Source organism: Anthonomus grandis, chromosome 3, assembly GCF_022605725.1.
Source record: "Anthonomus grandis grandis chromosome 3, icAntGran1.3, whole genome shotgun sequence".
NCBI classification, from domain to species: domain Eukaryota; kingdom Metazoa; phylum Arthropoda; class Insecta; order Coleoptera; family Curculionidae; genus Anthonomus; species Anthonomus grandis.
The window spans coordinates 45,806,171-45,824,668 of NC_065548.1; the positions used below are offsets into that span (position 1 = coordinate 45,806,171).

General features: G+C 34.5%; 1 protein-coding gene across 1 annotated transcript; it reads left to right on the forward strand.

Annotated features, from left to right (window-relative positions):
- The first annotated feature begins 10,902 nt into the window (after window positions 1-10,902).
- Window positions 10,903-11,860, forward strand: LOC126733904 (anionic trypsin-2-like). The gene has a single exon (XM_050437352.1). It carries the CDS (start codon window positions 10,921-10,923, stop codon window positions 11,839-11,841), a length of 921 nt encoding a protein of 306 aa, XP_050293309.1. The 5' UTR covers window positions 10,903-10,920; the 3' UTR covers window positions 11,842-11,860.
- The last annotated feature ends 6,638 nt before the right edge of the window (window positions 11,861-18,498 follow it).

Genomic DNA, 18,498 nt, shown 5'->3' on the forward strand with positions numbered 1-18,498 from the left:
AGTTTTGTTCTAAACATACGTTTATAATATGAGTGAGTGGTTTAATTATGGCAGGACAACAAAGCAAAATCAGGGTAATGTTTAATTGATCAACGCCAAATGCTTTAGATTTAATAGATTTTAAGTAATTTATTATTATATCTTGTGTCACCAAATTAAATTTAAATTCAGCCAAATAATTTAACCTATGTTTTTTAAAATACCCAACAAATTCTTCGTCAGGGTTATTTTTATTTTTGTTAATATTAGAAAAAAAAAATTAAGTTTATCTACATCTTGCATAAGAGGAGGAAGTTGTATATTTGATTTATTAGAAATATTTAGTTTATTAAGTTCTTGCCATGTTTCTTTGTTATTACATACTCTAAATCTGTGAGCCAGGTATGCCTTTTTTCCGCCCTAATTGAACTAGTTGCAAGATTTCTGTACTGCTTATAATTTTCTCAATCCTCGCGACTTTTGGTGTTTCTAAATTTACATAAAGCCGAGTTGCGAAGTCTTTGTATAAATCTAATATTAGGAGTAATTTCAGTAATTAATGAAAGTGTATTTCTTTTTAAATTCTCTATCACGTATTAAAATGAATGACGTTAAAACTGCACCACTCTGTATAGCTTTCTGATCTGAACAGTCGAACGTTCAAGTTGGCTTAAGCCATATTTTGTGTCGGCCCACATTTTTGTGCTTCTTTTAAATTGAAAAGAGGTCATCCACAGGCGAGCTCATCGGCTACAATACCAGTAGCATCTTCAGCATCTTCAAAAGAAGATTAAAACTATAGGGTTTCGAACTTAAATTTTAAAGTTTTTGGTAAAGCAATTTGAATTACTAGCATTGAAAATCAAAAGCAGGAATCGAACAGTCATTCTCAAAAAAATAAGCTGTAGATTTTAATTATAATTTTTAACGTAAAAAAATTTACAATGCTATTCTTTTTAATAACAAACAATCTTATTTACTACGAAGAGGATGATTGACAAACATTTAACTGAAGTACTCCTAAAGGCAAATCCACTCCAGAGGAATTAACTCGAGTACACTAAAGAACGGTCTCGAAGCCATAGCTGAAAAAGCAGAGACGGGAATTCAACAATAAAGAGGTTTCATTAGTTCTCTTGCTTGACGTTGAAGGAGCTTTTCATAAGGCGAAAACCATGAAGATCTATGAGGCCCTACAGGTCAGAAATACACTGGGTTCATTGGAGGACTACTAGTTCAACTCTGGGAGATCACCGGGCAGATATTGGGGTGGATGGTGAGTGCTCGCAATGAAGTTGTCTGTTGCTAAACCTCTGGTTGCCTAAAAGTTATGGGCTAAGGTTCACTTGTAGAATTTTTAAGCCAAAAGAAAGATAGAAAAATTTATCTTAGTACTTAAATTAATAATATTTTGACGTTAAAATTACACTCGTGAATTTTGGTCTATTACTAGACACCAAGCAAAACACCGCCATATTTGCCAAGGGTGAATTCATCGATGGGAGAAATTTCGTTTCCCCAACGAATTATAAATAAAATTCTTAAAAGCGTAGACACCAACAAAGCTTCTGGACCCGATGGAATTCCAGCCCTTATAAACGTTGTGCAGACGAATTGACTCCTCCCTTATGTAGACTGTTCACGGCATCGTATAAGCAGGGCCAATTTCCAACAAGCTGGAAAACTGCTCGAGTGCAAGCTGTACCCAAAAAGGGTAAGAAGACGATGCCGCCCGATTGCACTAGTTCCAGTAATATCGAAGATTATGGAGAAAACAGTCAACCAACAACTGTTAAGATATCTGGAATCATCTGGACTAATCAGCGATCATCAATACGGCTTCCGAAAGCTTAGATCCACCGGCGATCTTCTGGCCTACGTCACACACTTGTGGACGGAGGCCATGGAGAAGCACGGCGAGTCCCGCTCAGTCGCTCTTGACATTTCCAAGGCATTTGACAGAGTGTGGCATGAGGGACTACTAACCAAGCTCTCCTCAATCGGCATACAAAACTCATTATTGAATTGGATCAAAAGTTTTCTTGAACAACGAACAATCCAAGTAGCCGTCGATGGATACCTCTCGGACAAATTTAACATTAACGCTGGAGTCCCTCAAGGATGCATTCTATCCCCCACCCTTTTCTTGGTATATATCATCGATTTGCTAGGAACCACTGTCAATCCAATCTACAGCTTTGCGGACGATAGCACACTTATTTCCACATTTAAGTCCGCCAAACCAACGACAGCCGCAAGTTCTCAGAATCTTAGGCAGCAACAAGTAGCTTCAACCAACAACGATATTAGAGCAATCTTGGAGTAAGGCGATAACAATTTGGTCAATTTTAACGCTAAAAAAACGCAGGCTGCAGTATTTACGATGAAGACTAACCTTGGTGGCACGGAGCTGGTTATGGCAGGGAAAACATTGCCAATGAAATCATCTTTACATCTTCTAGGAGTCGAGGTCACCAACAGTATGTCCTGGCATCACCACGTTGTCGAGGTCGCCAGGGCGGCTTCCAAAAAACTCGGAGTGCTTTTCAAAACAAAAAAACTGTATACACCAGAACAGCTGCTGACTCTTTATAAGGCTCAAATACGCCCATCCCTCGAGTATTGCTGGCATGTCTGGAACTCTCTCTGCACCCAAGCATAGTTTAAACCTGCTGGATTCTATACATTCGTCTTATCGATAAACCAGAACTGACAAAGAGTCTGGATAGTCTGGAGCACAGGAGAAAGGTGACTGATCTCTGTTTATTCTACCGTTATTATCACGGTAAGTGCTCCTCTGAGCTGGCAGGCCTGATTCCACCCAGGGCTGTTCCGGCAAGAAGGACGCGTCTAGCAGTTGCGGCTCATCAACATCGAATCCACCTGCCTACCCCAAGGACATCGCTGTATCGGGACTCATTCATCTGGAGAACATCTTCTTTGTGGAACAGGCTTCCACCTCACATATTTCCCGACGCATACAACCTACAGCGATTCAAGATAAATGCCCACAAATATCTTCGCGCAAGCACCACTCCAAGAGTGACATAGGACTTGCCTCTTGTGCTTGTGTTTAATATATAAAAAAAAAAACAGTCTGTATTTAAATTCAAACAATATGTATTCTTTGCAGTAATTGATTGTAACGCAAAATGAAAGAACATCCGTAACGGGTTTGTCGGGAGCCTGAAACCAGCGGCAAGAGGTTTTTCGTCAAAAGTAAAAAAACCTTACTAGTTGCACGACATTATGCAATTTGTAATGCCGTATGTAATGCCAGTTCAACATTTAGGACACACTGGAAATATTTATTTTCCAGACTTTGAGTCATTAACGCAACCAGATGGAAAACCAGACGAGCCGTTTGAGGCACCTCAAAATGAAAACGAATTTGAAAATAATACTGAGGTTTCTAGCAATAAATCAATAGTGGAATCTTCTGAACATCACACTCAAGATACTCCCAGCCTAGTCAGAAAAAAGAAGAGAATTCTACCACAAAAAGAAGAAGTTGACGTGACTGTTTTATAATATATCCAAGAAAAGAAAAACAAAACCTCAGAAGTGATGTTTGTTTCTTCTATAATTACTACCTGATGTACAGAGTCTGTCATGAGTCAGAGTCTCTTATGTTGTTGGAAGAGTTAATAACGCAGCAAGAGCAACCTCTGAAGGTCACGTCATCTTGATCAAGTGGATTTTCTACCAGAAGAACAGTCATCACGCCCACTCCTTCGCCCAACGATGTCGCATCGTCTCCATTTTCAACCGATACTTATTACAGCACAAGTAATGACTCGCCTGCTATCAATTTAGAACGACATGGTTTTATACAAAATGATAGTAGTTATAGTATACCGGATGTTCATTTGAAAACTTCCCACCACGGATTTATGAAAAACCACTGTTTAAAAAAAAAACGCCGAAATACGTCAAAAGGTTTGTCAAGGGGGACAACTTTCTAACCTGAAATTACTTCACCATCTTTCACCCTCTGCCCCCCAGGGTCATCCCCTTAAAAATTCTTAACGTCAAGGGGTATCTCAATTTGTTCAGATAGAAAACAAAAACATGAAAATATCAGTTTTTATTTCAATTAGTGTTCAAAATGTTGCCCGTTAGGGTTTGCCAAATCTACAATTCGTTTATAATTTAAAATGGAAACATCAACAACAAACAGCAATTCCGAAGATTAGACGTGGAAAAAACTAAATAACAACCTGAATTTTTTTTCGCATTCTTTTCATCAACACAGATATCCTGGGCGAACTGTATTTATTGTTATACCTGCTTAGTTATTTATAGTTGCTAAAGAAAATAAAGAATTTATTTTGCTCTCAGTTACAATTGTGACAGTTTTGGAATAGTGAAAATTTATTTGTTGAATTGAAGATTTTACATCCAAAATGGTTTACATACTAGCCGAAAGAGTGGAAATTATTTTAATTTATGGTGCCTAAAATCAATGTGCTCAGCAAACTGCCGCCACGTTTAACGCCAGACATCCGAAGAAGATAACTTCGCATAGGTATGTTTTGAACCTTGTTACTAAGTTTACTGTATCTGTTGCAAATAAAAAACATGATCATCGGCGAATTTTGGATGAAGCCGCTCAAGTTGAAGTTTTAGGTCATTTTGGAATAAATCCTAATCCTTCATTACGCAAAATTGTTGCTGCCACTGGTATTTTATTAGGCTCTGTTCACACAGTTATCAAACTTCATAAATTTCATCCATTCAAAATGAAAATATTGCAAGAGTTAACCGAACACGATTTCGATAGGCGGGTTGAGTTTTGTGAAAATATGACTGAAGCGATTAATTATAATACTATTCATGTAAAGAATATTAACTGTAGATATTGGAGCAAGCAAAATCCTCATGCATTTGTAGAAGAGCATACCCAGTACCCTCAAAAAATTAATGTATGGGCAGGCATTTTAGGAAATAAAGTGATTGGGCCATTATTTAATAACCGAAATTTAAATGGAGACATTTATTTGGATATGTTGAAAAATACCATCAATCCGCTTGTCACTGAATCCATTGAAATATACTTGATGAGGGTGAAATATATTTCCAGCAAGACGGCGGCGGCGCTCCTCCTCACTATGTTTTTCCCGTTTGGCAATGGCTAGACGACGAGTTTCCAGATAAATGGATATGGCGAAGGGGGCCTATAGAATGGCCTGCTAGATCTCCTGATATAACGCCGTTAGACTTATTTCTATGGGGTCATTTAAAATCTATTGTGTTTACTTCCCAACCTGAAAGTTTGGATGAACTTCGTCAACGCATCATCGACAGCTGCCATGATATCCCACAACATGTTTTTGAAAATGTCCGTCAGGAATTTGAACATCGCCTATATCATTGTTTGGCCAAAAACGGGCAACATTTTAAACACTTATTGAAATAAAAATTGCTATTTTTATGTTTTTGTTTTCTATCTGAACAAATTAAGATAAACAAAGACTTTTCTAATTTTCTCGAAAACGAATCGACCGATTTAAAAAATCAAACCTTAAAATAAAAGACTTCGAAAGACCTTTTAAACAAGCTATTACTCGATACCCCTTGCCATTTAAAATTTTTAAAGGGGTTACCCTGGGGGCAATGGGTGAAGTAATTTTAGGTTAGAAAGTTATCCCCCTTGCCAATACTTATGACGTATTTCGGCGTTTTTTTTTTAAACAGTAGTTTTCGAAAAATCCGTGGTGGGAAGTTTTCAAATGAACACCCTGTATTTTATCTTGATAATAACTAATATATTTATGTATGTATAAACATGATTTGTTAATAAATATAGTTTTTTTACTTACCGTAGTATTATCATAATTCTTTCTTCTGAACTAACACATTCTCGCATATTAGTATTTTGTTTTTGAATGGCAGGACCCACAAGTAACACCAAATCTTTAAATGTATTTTTAGATAATCTATAAAATGTCTGAAATTTAGTGTGATCTTCTGATAATTCCTTGGCAGCAATAAATAACCTTCTTAAAAGTTATTGTAGATATAGAGATAGTACCCAAAATTTCCTAGATTTCTTTTTCTTTTTACGGCAACGAAGGTAAGTTAACAAAAGTAGATGCTCTTCATCTCTTGACATCTTTAAGCCCACTACAAAAATTATTATGTGAAACATTTAATAGAGTACTTTGAAAATGTAACTTGAGAGGCAATTTGTTTGTCGAATTTCAAGATGTAGAGGCATCGTTGCTGCAAGACGAATCTTGTACGTGTCTATGCAGATAAGCTCCGTGTTCAGAATGCCTTACTTGATAAAAAACATTCGTGCACCTCATTTGTAGTAGTCAAATCAAATTCAACTTTGTTCAAAGTGAACTACTGCAAGTTTCTATACATTTCAGTACGTCGACAATTTGTATTAATCTTATTTGTAGACTTGCAAAAGTATTGATTAATTTCATCGGGAGTCGCCAGACTAGGAAGAGTTTCTTTGTTTTTGTTAATTTTTATGCCCATATCACCTAATGCTTTCCACCCCTTTTTATTGCTCAAAGAAAACATGCGGTTGTCATAGTTTGGTTCTCTATATCTGGCGTCATCTTCAATAGATTTAGTTCGTTTGAATTTAAGCAAGGCTCTATCTCTTTCCCTAGCTTTATCGCGGCAATTAGCCATGGATTCTTGGATTTGTTAAGACGAATGGTACGTAAAGACGCATGCGCGTTAAATAGGCCTATTAAATCTTGTGTCAGAATTAGAGAATTCCATCTAATTTGTCAAAAGTAGTAGTAACAAAGTATATAGATTTCAACAAGTAGAATCACTCCTTTGATCGCCTCAAAATGCCGCCTTTTTTTATAAGCTGTTGTAAATCACTTTTAAACTACGCCGGCACCCCTCGCATGACAGGATACAAGTCCGTCCACAAAGTTCACATTGGAAATGCGTTTACGGGGGGCAATAAGTAAAGTATTAGTTTAATAATATTATTGGGTAAAATCAAGGTTTTTTTATTTTAAAACATTTTAATGAGTTTTGACGCTAATTCATTGTGACACTGTGGCGTTAACTTTACAGTGTTACTAGTTTGCCAAGAGTTTGCAGACGGTAGCTTAGAATTATTGGAGGCTTGGGATTATTCGAAGGTTCACTTATGACTGGCTATTAAAGAATCTAAACTTGATTATAACTATTAAATAAGAGGGCGCCACTTAGTTTTTTTTTTTAAATGAGAGAAAACTAAGAAAAAAGACTTGGTCTATAGGTTTTAATTAACAATTAAATGACCCTAGATAAAGTAGATTTAAAGAGGCAAAAAAAAATATCTTAACAATACAACCAAATTATATTTACATCAAAGATATGTATACACCTCATTTTCTAATCTGTTAAATGTTAATAATTTATTATGAACTAAAATATGAATAATGTTGATATGATTAAATAAAATAAGTTTGTCAAAAGTAACATTTAAATTATGATTAAGCTACTAGGTAGATTTCAGCATTTGAAAAATAAATTGCAATTCTTAAAGTTTTTAATAAATATTTGTATTACGCAGGGGAAAGTTCATGAACCTTTTTACCTAAGGCTTATCAGCCTTAACCGAGTTATATCTACTTAACTACCAAAAAAGGTACTGAAAAATACTGAACAAAAAAAATAACTAAAATTATAGATAGGAAATTGACATATTAAATTATGATATTGATTAAATATTTGTAGCAATAAATTGATTTTAAAGATATATTAATAAAAATTTAAATATATGAGACAAATCTATAGTTAATAATATTTAAATAAATAGAATAAACTGGCCTGTATATTCCTCCAAGAATTGAACGGTTAGCCTTCAAAACAAAGCTGTAAATGTGTGCCATTTGTAGCTTAGCTATCCGGACTGGGAATCTCTAATACTAGCTCTAACTCTGGCTCCAGCTTCACCGCTTTCAGCAATTTCCCGGGGAAATCAACAGCTTGTAGCCATCAACAATTGAAGAAGAATAAAGAGGAAAACGGAAAAGTAAAACCCTAAAACAACGGTTGCCATTGTATTCACTGTCGATAAAAAAATGAATGGCGTTCAAAATGTGACACACTCACCTTGCTAAGTTCCATTATTCATCCATCAAAATCTCGGGCATCCTACACCAGAATTATGAAATAAACAGTTCCCTAAAGGAACAAGATTAAGGACTATAAATTATAAACCATATTGGCCACTTCCTGCTTCACAAATTTCGGAAATAAAAAACTGGCCTTTTACGTGCGCTTCTACCTGCGACACGGGAACAAGTCCTCGAAAAATGGATGCAGTACCGACTAAATAAGTTACGACCCCACCTCTCGCCTGAGCTGTCAATGTCAATCCAATCAGAGAAAACATTAATTAAGACCAACCAGAAGGGTGACGGACCGTCAACAGAGAGCATGAATAATAAAACCAGGAGAGTGATGCGTTATAGTAGTAATGTGTCATTGACAGTGGGAATTTAAAGAAATATCGATAAAAGAAGTTGACTGAAATTATTAATATAATTATTGAAATTAATGAAATATCAATGGAGCGTTAATGAACATAAGAAATAGAAAAATAAAACGCTACAACACATTAAATAAACAATAACTAGGTAATAGGTAATATATTTATGTATGCATCCAGTTGCCATTTTTTCTTTGGTTTTATTTCTTTTTATAATACTAATAAAACGCTTAAATTTGAGTCCAAACCTTAGGAATGTTGTTAAGAAAAAAAAAGACTTGAACAAGGGTGTGAAAATGGTATTTTTGCACATTCTTCTTTTAAATAAATACCTGCATTATCTTTTACGCAAATATTATTAAATTTTTTCGTAAAAACATCCTCTAGTAAGATTATGTATTCATTAAAGCTCTTTGGGGGGTACAGTTAATCCCCCAAATCGTCCCTGACTACCCTCGTAGGCTTTTTTTTTCACAAAAAATTTTAGTTTTATTATCACCTCTGCAAAAATTAATACAAATATCACAACTATGTTTAAAACTACATTTTCGTAATAAATATCCACCTACATACACTAGTGCGTTGCCTTCTTCTGTATGTAAATTTTGATAATCTTTGCTGTCGATATTCAAAATTGGTGTATAATTTTTTGTTGGATTTAAAATTGATACCCGTTTTACTAAATCTGTAGTTATGGTGAGTAATATATCACTTACATCCGCTAAACAATTAGAACCTACCTTTTCATCACAATACCCTTAAGCAAAGAGCTTTTTAAAAGCCCTACAAAACTGAATGGGAGTTGGATTTTTAGCATTTTCACAAGCATTCCTGATTTGTCCAAAATAATTTTCCAGGCAATCTTGGTTAAGGTTTCGTATTAATAAAAATGTGTAACCCTTAGATTCAATATCTCCCATAATTTTATTGTTGATGATATGGTCAACCTCCAGCCATAAATAAATCTTAATGTTTTGGTTACATCTTTTTCGATTATTTTGTTTGTTTTTCTATTTTTTTACTTTTCCGATGCCTTTTAAGGTGGAAAAAAGTTTATCAATTTTTTCTAAAAATTTTATTTGTTTTTCGGTCCTCATAAATGCTTGGAATGATATCAGCGTACTTGAATTTAAAATGTCAAATAATTGATTCATATCATTTATGAAGTTGCTGTTGTCTTGACCTCAACTGATATTTTTTTAAAATCAATATAGGTATGCATAGCAACGGAAACAGAATGACTAAATAACTGTGATGCAAATTTTACCCTCATTTTTTTTAAATCATTTGGATTTAAATAGTCATCCGTTAACTTTGGTGCTAAGCGAAACTGTTTTGCCTTGACCAGTTTGTACATCTCTTTAATGTAACATTTTTTAGTAATCTGCCCATCATTAAGATGAAACTTTGAAAAAAATAAGTTATTTCTTGTCTTGATTTTAATAAATGGGGGGCGTCAAACATAAAAAAAAACTTTTATATCATCAACAAATAAATATGGTTTTTCTATTGTAAAGTTTGGACCCTGATCAGATGTTACGGCTAAAACATTTAATCCTACTTTTTTAAGCTTTCGTATTGCCTCAAAGATTATTTCTTTTAAATCGTCAACGTTTGTGGAGTTTTTAGTAAACAAATATGAAATAGATAAAACAATAGGGAATACAAAAAAAAAGAAACACTTGAGTCGTTTGAATGTTTTTTGCAAGATTCAACACAGCAGTATTGTCCGTGAGAAGCCATTACCAAACAACTACTATTAATATAAAATATATTAAAGTAAAAGTCCGTAAAACTAGCACTAAATGACAGAACATTAAATTCACAAAAACAAAAAATATTGGGACACTCGGTAAACGTCGAAAATAAACTGAACCGAGTCAACCCTATAACCATATTTCGTCGACGAACCGGTCTAAATTCCCCGCATGCGGGGGATCGATAAACTCCGATAGGCGAGAGGGGCGGCGTCGGCAGGTGCGGCAGGTTAAACTGTGGTAGTAATATTACAATGAGGTGGTATATAAGTAATTACTATATTACATGGCTTTCCGCTAATATATATTTTTATAAAGAAGTATTCGAAATTACATTAAACGCGGTCTATATCAATAACAGAAAAGTAAATTTATTTTTATTATTTATATAGATAATGATACCCCACCCCTCCTACCCTAATACCGATCCTTTCTATAAAAAGCATATTTGTTACCGCAGCTGAATCTATATTTGAATTTAGCCAAGTCTCGGTAACCCTTATTATATCATAAAATCCCTAAAGCATCAGCTTTCTAAATCCGAAATAATAATATTAATATTACTATGCAGGAGCAACCGCTAAAAAAATAACTTTACATGCCTGTATGTCATAAATTTAATTTATTGTATTCGTCCATAAATTAATTGCTCTACTTTGACTTTTATTTTTCTTAACCCACTTATTTATTTGTCAATCATTCTGGACGTTTAATGTAACCCATGCAATGAGACTTTCCAGTTTTTTGTGTTTTTTTATTACAATAACTTACTCTTTAAGAAAAGCATCTTTTCGACATACATCTGCGAGATTTTCTCTTCCTCTCTATAGAAAAGGAGAAAAGAAAAAATTAGATAGCCGTATTTATGGAGGAATCTCATGTTCTACTGAGGATTATCCGTTTATGGTATTAATAACAGGAAAAACGGAGAATGTTTGGATGAGGATTTGCGGGGGATCCTTACTTAATGAACGATGGGTTTTAACCGCCGCCCATTGTATAAAGCACCAAGATGGTATTTATGGCGTTTTGGTATCATTGAGTCTAAAGGCTGAAGAGGTGCTGCCAGTAAATAGAAAAATTGTCCACCCTAATTATAATCCTCGGACTTTCAAAGCTGATATTGCTCTAATAAGTTTAAAGGAACCTATTGAAAGTAGCCCAAATGTTGGATTTGTTACGCTTCCTACTAAAGAATATGATTTTAAAGAACAAACAGCGCCTTACTGCTCACAAGGACTAATAATGGGCTGGGGAGTTATGTCAAATCACACGGTGCCAGACCTATTTGATCTGCAATGTGCCAAAGTACCTATGTTGTCAGATGAGGAGTGTCGATTTACTCTTGGCCTCAAACAAGTAGTTCTAAGCAATGATCAAATCTGTACTTTGTCATTTAAAGGTATAGATACATGCCAGGGAGATTCCGGTGGTCCACTGTTATGTCATAATGTGCAAGTGGGAATTATTTCTTGGGGATTTTCCTGTGGAGGACCAGACAGTCCAGGAGTTTATTTAAAACTAGATAAATATTTACCATTTATACAGAATGTTATGATGAATTCATCATATAGAATTATGTCGGATATACTTAAATATGCGTACAAATTAATTGGGTTTTCGTTTTTAACGTTTTATTATATTTAAAATAAAAAAAATGTATGTAGTTGATAATTTTTTGTGGGTTATATGTTTTTCTGATCTTTTTTCCAAGGTGTGACATTCTTCAGTTCTCAACGTATTCCTTAGGTCTTTAAAGGCTTATCAATTGAATCAATTAAATAATACTACTTGACTAGCAAAAACGGTATAACCAATATAATAGATATTGTATTTGTTATTGTTAATGTCTGATAATAAGTCTGTTGAAGATTTCTGGTTTGCATGCTTAATAGTGATAATCTCAGTGAAGAAAAACGTCAGGTATAAAGATTTTTGCAGAGTGATGTAGAAAATAGCTTTTACTTTCTCCTTAAAACACCAACGGCACTCCAGGCTATCCATAGTATTTAAGGTGTTCTGATGGCGTCCTAAGTACCAGTATTCAGAAAAGTATTTTTTTTTTAGAACTCCAGTTACTATCTCTCTGTGTGAAAGGGTCGATCGTTTTTTCCTCCTGTCGTAGTTTTCACGCACGTTAGCCAAGAATCGACTGTATAATTTGTTCCCTTCGTGGGAAATCCAGATCTTTCAGCGATATTTGACTAACCCAGCAAGTTGGCGAATCACAGAAATAATAAACTATACTTTTAACTTTAAATTATAATATAATATTATAATATAATATAGTCATAAGTAGTAGATAAGTTGGAGAGTATGTAAGGATGTATAACTGTTAACGCGTGTTTAATGTTTCTCTCTTATTATCAGTTTTTGTCACAGTTTATCAAAGTGTTATAAGTTGTGTTTGATATCTAAATGTGTGTTTTTAAGTGCTTAATTTGACTGGCTATAACTCAAGTTAATCCCTAGAACAGAATTACATAGAATTAATAAAATGCCAAAGACAGAGGATTTTTAACAACAATACATTGTTGTTAAAAATTTCTATTATTATTCTAAAAATTTCTATTATTGAAAGAACATTCCTACAGTAAATGGACTTCTACCGTTAATATTAGTGTAGCAAATTTTCATACTTTTTAACTAATATTAGTGCAGCGTATTTCAGCTGAAATATTAAATTTTAGTGCCTCTTTTTTATTAGCAAATTGTTTGTGTAACCAGGAAGTAAAGGATGACGGAAGTGTTTGTCTGTACTTATTGTAATCGCAAATGCAATCGTAATCATGCAGTTATTGAGTATTCTAGTTGTTTGTCGTGGGTTCATAAAGGCTGTTCCTTGTTAACAAATTCGGAATACGATCTATTGGCTGGGAAATTTAAGAAAAACGGGTCTCATAACTGGACGTGCAAAAATTGCAAATCAAATGTAAACAAACGTCTTTCTGCTGGCTCGGGCTCTGACATCGGTCATAATATCACTTCTGTAAGTGTTTCTGGAGACACCGAAAGTCTTGAAAGTGAGGTAAAACTAAAAGAGCAAATGGATAGCCTTATAAAGAAACAAAATACTTCGAATAAGGACATTCTTACAATAAGGGTCAGCATTATTGACCTCTTATTGAAGCAAAAACAATGTTTGGAAGGCTCTTTGAAGGAAATTAATGAGAATGTAAGACTTAAAATTGATCGAATTGACGCTCTGGAGTCGAAGATTGAAGAACTTAGTGTAGAAGTCTCTCAGCTTAAGGCGGGTGGAAATAGACAAGAAACAACAAATGCCCCCCTAAACCACTTGTCTGCAGTACAGCAAGTGGACATGTACTCTGAAATTCAAGAGAGATCCTCCTGTTCAAAAAATATTATGGTATTTAATAATAATCAAAGTCGTTCTGAGGTGACGAAAGATAGAATAGATTATGACAGAGCGCAGATACTTGAGGTCCTAAACACTCTTAACTTGCCTGAAATAACTGACTTCAAAGTCTCTCCAGTTGGAAAAAAGGGTGAGAGGTCTAGGACAATCAAAGTTATATTTGCTGAACCTGGATCTGCTCTTGCTTGCCTAAAACGCAAGCTGAGGCTTTATACCACAACTGTACGCATTAAACTGATCTGACCCCAACTCAACTAGCCCATTTAAAGCAATAATACTTAGAACTAAATGAGAGAAAGGCCAATGGTGAGAATAATATCGGCATTAAATATAAAAATGGTAATCCGTTTATCACCAAGATTAGCTCCTCTTCAAGTGATGGTCAGTCAAAAAACGGAGTTTAAACCCCCTGAAAATATATTATCAGAATGTTGGTGGTATGAAAACGAAGATCTCAGATTTGAAACAAGCTGTGGCCCTGACTGTATATGATGTTATTATTTTAACTGAAAGCTGGCTTTCGATCAATATAAGTGGCTCCGAAATCAACATCAGAGGCTATTCAACATATAGAAAAGATAGGTGTGTGCTGACAAGTGAAAAGCAGTATGGTGGAGGAGTCGTGATGTTTGTCAGGAGCTCACTTTGTCCCAGGCTAGTGAGGACTGATTTTGAATCTGTTAAACATTTGTTTGTTTGTTGCAATTATGGAGGTACCCAACTTATTTTTGCAGGAGTTTATATCCCTCCTAATTCTGGCCTTGATGTTTATCAACACCACTGTGATGCTGTAGAGCAAATTTGTTACAATAATCCATCATCCAAATTAGTTCTGCGTGGAGACTACAACCTGCCACATGTCACATGGGGCAGCCATGAAGATCGATTAACTGCAATTGGTCAGCCTGTAAGCCATGCAACCTGTTTAGTAGAGTCCTTTACATTTTTAGATCTTAAGCAATTAATTTCTGTTCCTAATGGACGTAATGTTTACTTAGATTTAGTTTTCAGTCATTTTAAAGAAACCAATTTTATGCGAGCTATTATCTGTTGCCTGAGAGTATGCACCATATTCCTTATGTTGGTGAGATAGCTGTTATGCATCCCCCTCAATTGAAAGTAGAGCATACTTACCTTTGATTTGAAAAATGCCAATTATATTGGATTTAACAGGTTTCTTTCCAGTATACAGTGGAGTAGTCTTTTTCAGGATAAAAGTATTCAACTCTGTAGTGACACTTTTTATGAAATCATTAATCTGGGTCTAGCTATGTTTGTTCCAACTAAAGTGTACAGAAACTCCAATTTTCCTTCTTACTTTACCTCTGAATTGAGGACAAAAATAATATTGAAAAAGCAAGCACACCAACAATATAAAATAAGCGGCTACCAGAGGGATTTTCAATTATTTGCTGCAATGCGGTCTGAATGTAAGATTTTGGCCAGACGAGATTATAACAACTATTTAATCAACACTGAAAGCAATATTACTGATAACCCTAAAAAGTTCCGGTCATTTGTTAACCAGCAAAGAAAATCTCACAATCTACCTACCTGTATGTTTTATAATAACAAAAGTGCAGATAATAGTAAAGATATAGCTGATTTATTCGCTAATTTTTTTTCTAATGTTTATTGCAACAGTAATGTAAGAAGTCCTAATTTTCGTTTAGAGAATAGGCTTGATTTTTCTATTTGTGATATTGGCTTGTCTAAGGTATTTGATAAACTCTCTAAATTACCTAATAAACTTTCCTGTGGACCTGATAAGATACCTGAGTACATGTTAATGAGACTCAAATATAGTATTATCACTTCCTTTGTTTTTGTTGTTTAATAGATCTATATCAGAGGGTGAGCTTCCAAATATATGGAAATTAAGCTATATAATCCCTGTGTATAAGTCTGGTGAGAGGCATCGCATTGAGAACTATAGAAGCATCTCAAGGCAGTCTGCTGTTCCCAAGATTTTGGATGATATTATATGTGATCAGCTTAGGTGGGCGTGCAAGGGGGTGTTTGATGAGAGGCAGCATGGGTTCATTAGTGGTAGATCTACCTCTACTAATCTTGTTTTATATGAGGTTGCCTTGCTGGAGGCCTTCGAGAATGGTTATCAAGTGGATTCAATTTATACTGACTTCTCGAAGGCCTTCGACAGGGTGTTCTAAATCATGAGTTATTACTAGCAAAACTTAGTTCCCTTGGCTTTAGTGAAAGGTCCCTAAGGTGGTTTAGAAGCATGCTGCTGGGTCGTGAGCAGCGTGTTAGGATTGGAGATTTTGAATCTGGAAGTATCTTGGTTACTTCTGGAGTTCCTCAAGGGGGACACTGTTCCCAATGCTTTTTGATTTATTTCTGACTGACCTTGTAACGCGTTTAACTGTTGTGATTACTTAGCATATGCAGATGATTTGAAACTTTTCCCTGTTATTAAGTCACAGCGGGACTCTGATATCTTACAACACAATCTTACTTCTTTTGTAAAGTGGGCTAATATGAATGATCTCTCTTTAAATATAAATAAGTGCTAAAAATAAAATGAATAATATGTTCACTATTGATGACATAGTACTTAGTTCTGTTGACTCAATAAAGGATTTAGGAGTAGTCTTTGATACTCAGCTCAAATTTGGGGAACACTGTGATCTTGTGAAGGGGAAGGCCTCTCAGATGTTAGGTTTTGTTTTACGAACTTGTCGTGACATGTCTATATCTACTTTAAAGATATTTTATTGTTCATTAGTTAGAAGTCATTTAGAGTATGCCTCGATCATTTGGTCTCCTTTTTATAATTGTCATAAAATGCAACTTGAAAGAGTCCAAAAGAGGTTTACCCGGTACTGTTCCTACAAGTTGAATATGCAGGATAACCTACTTGACATGGAGGCAATATTGGGACTTCAATCGTTGGAATCTAGAAGGATTCAAAGTGACCTCAGCTTTATGTATAAGGTTATTCATGGGCTTATTGATTGCCCTGCTCTCATCAACAGCTTTAATTTAAAGGTCCCTGCACGCACCCTAAGGAGACATGAACTGTTTGCTTTACCAATCTGTCACTCCAACTAATCTTTACATTCTCCAATCTGTCGTAGTCTTGCCTATTTAAACTCTCACCCTGAACTTGATCCATCTGCAAGCTCACTCTCTGGATTTATTGATCAACTGGGTCAAATATTTTAATTTATTGTTTTCTTATTGTGTTTATTTCTTGTGTATATGTTTTGAAGACTGTCTAATTATGTTCGTGAAAGTACTTTTATTATGTTAATTATACATCTTTTACTTTATTTAATATTGTAACCAAATCTTTTGTAAAATGGGGTTTTCCGTATATTGATTAAATAAATAAATAAATGAAAATATTTAAAAACTTAGCTACTAGATTGTAAACGTTTAATATTAGACCATTACAAAATGCATCAAATTTGAGATAATTAGGCCGACTGACATGCACAGAACATAAATATAGAGAAATGCGTGTTGCCTAATGATCAAACCGAAATTCTGTTGGCATCACTATTGACGTTGTTGACAAGGACGGGGGCGATCATCTTGGGTGACATGTGGCGCGCAATTAAACCTGATCTATTGCGCGATATTTAAATTTGAAATCATTTGCAGATTTACAGAAGTTGATGCGTTAACTGAAGAATGATGTATTTAAAGATAATTTTATTTTAATAAAAAATTAATAATCCGTTTATCATTTTAAAAATACCCACATTTTGTTAAAGTTATTAATTTTAAATTTGAAAGAAAAATTAATGTTAATATTGCATATCTCAGACATCCCGTATCACTTTTTCCAATAATTAACACAAAAATATTATTTGATTTTAATTTAGTTCTCAAGAATAAGCAATTTTTTAGGACATTTAAGTCGACGCGTTTCTAGGCATTGTGCGCTAATTGTTATTGTAATTGCAACACTCTCATCTGCTTTGACACGGTGATAATCTATGTGGACCAGCAATCAAATGCCAGCTGTGTCCGTCATACGTTGATCACCACATATTTTGCTATGCCAATTGTGTCTTTACGACCATTGGTAGTTTTTCGAATGAAAGTCTAGCTTAGCAAGTAAGAGTGCTTCCTTATTACCAGCATTCTTAAGTACTCAGAAAATCTATACCTTGCAGCCATCGTTTAACACAACCTCTAGGTTCTTCATTCCTAATATTACTAGCTTAAGGCAAATCTTATCTGATTTGATAGACTAATAAGTTCAAGAAATTACGACTGTGTAATATTGTCTATAATTCAAAATCTTCTGAAGGCACTTAAAGACAGAGAACACTTTATCTTGAAAGCTGCCAATAGCATTATCATTTTGTAGCGCGTAACTCAGTTCAACCCAATTTATTTCCAACCCGTGTGAGTCATACCTACCATCCAACCACAAAAAAAATACTAAGTCCAGACAAGCAAATTTTGTTTTAAAAGATTCAGAGATTTGGTGGCCGCCAGTTTTTAGACAGTGGAGAAGGTAGTGGGAGAAATTTTAATAAGAGCGCCACTTGATTTAAATATTTTACACCAAACCCTGATATATTATGATGGTAATATAAGCCCCCCTTAATCAAGAAAATGATGACCTATATTTATGCTTGTACCAAGATCCTAAAAGCTAAAAATAATTTGGAAAAAACTCAAATAACAATCCAAAGGTCCACCAGATTGATATAATCATCCAAGAATTTACATAATCACTTCCATTTGTATTAAAAAAATTAAATTCCACTGAGATATTTAAATTTAGATAATTATTCAAAATGTAATACTGTAGTAATTTTAAATAAATAAAAAAATTGATAAAAGAATTAAGAGTTACTTGAGGTATGCTTAAGGCGAGGAATTAGTAGAAAAAAAACAAATCCGCACTGAACTACTGTTCAAGGGGAAAATCCAAAGAAGTATAT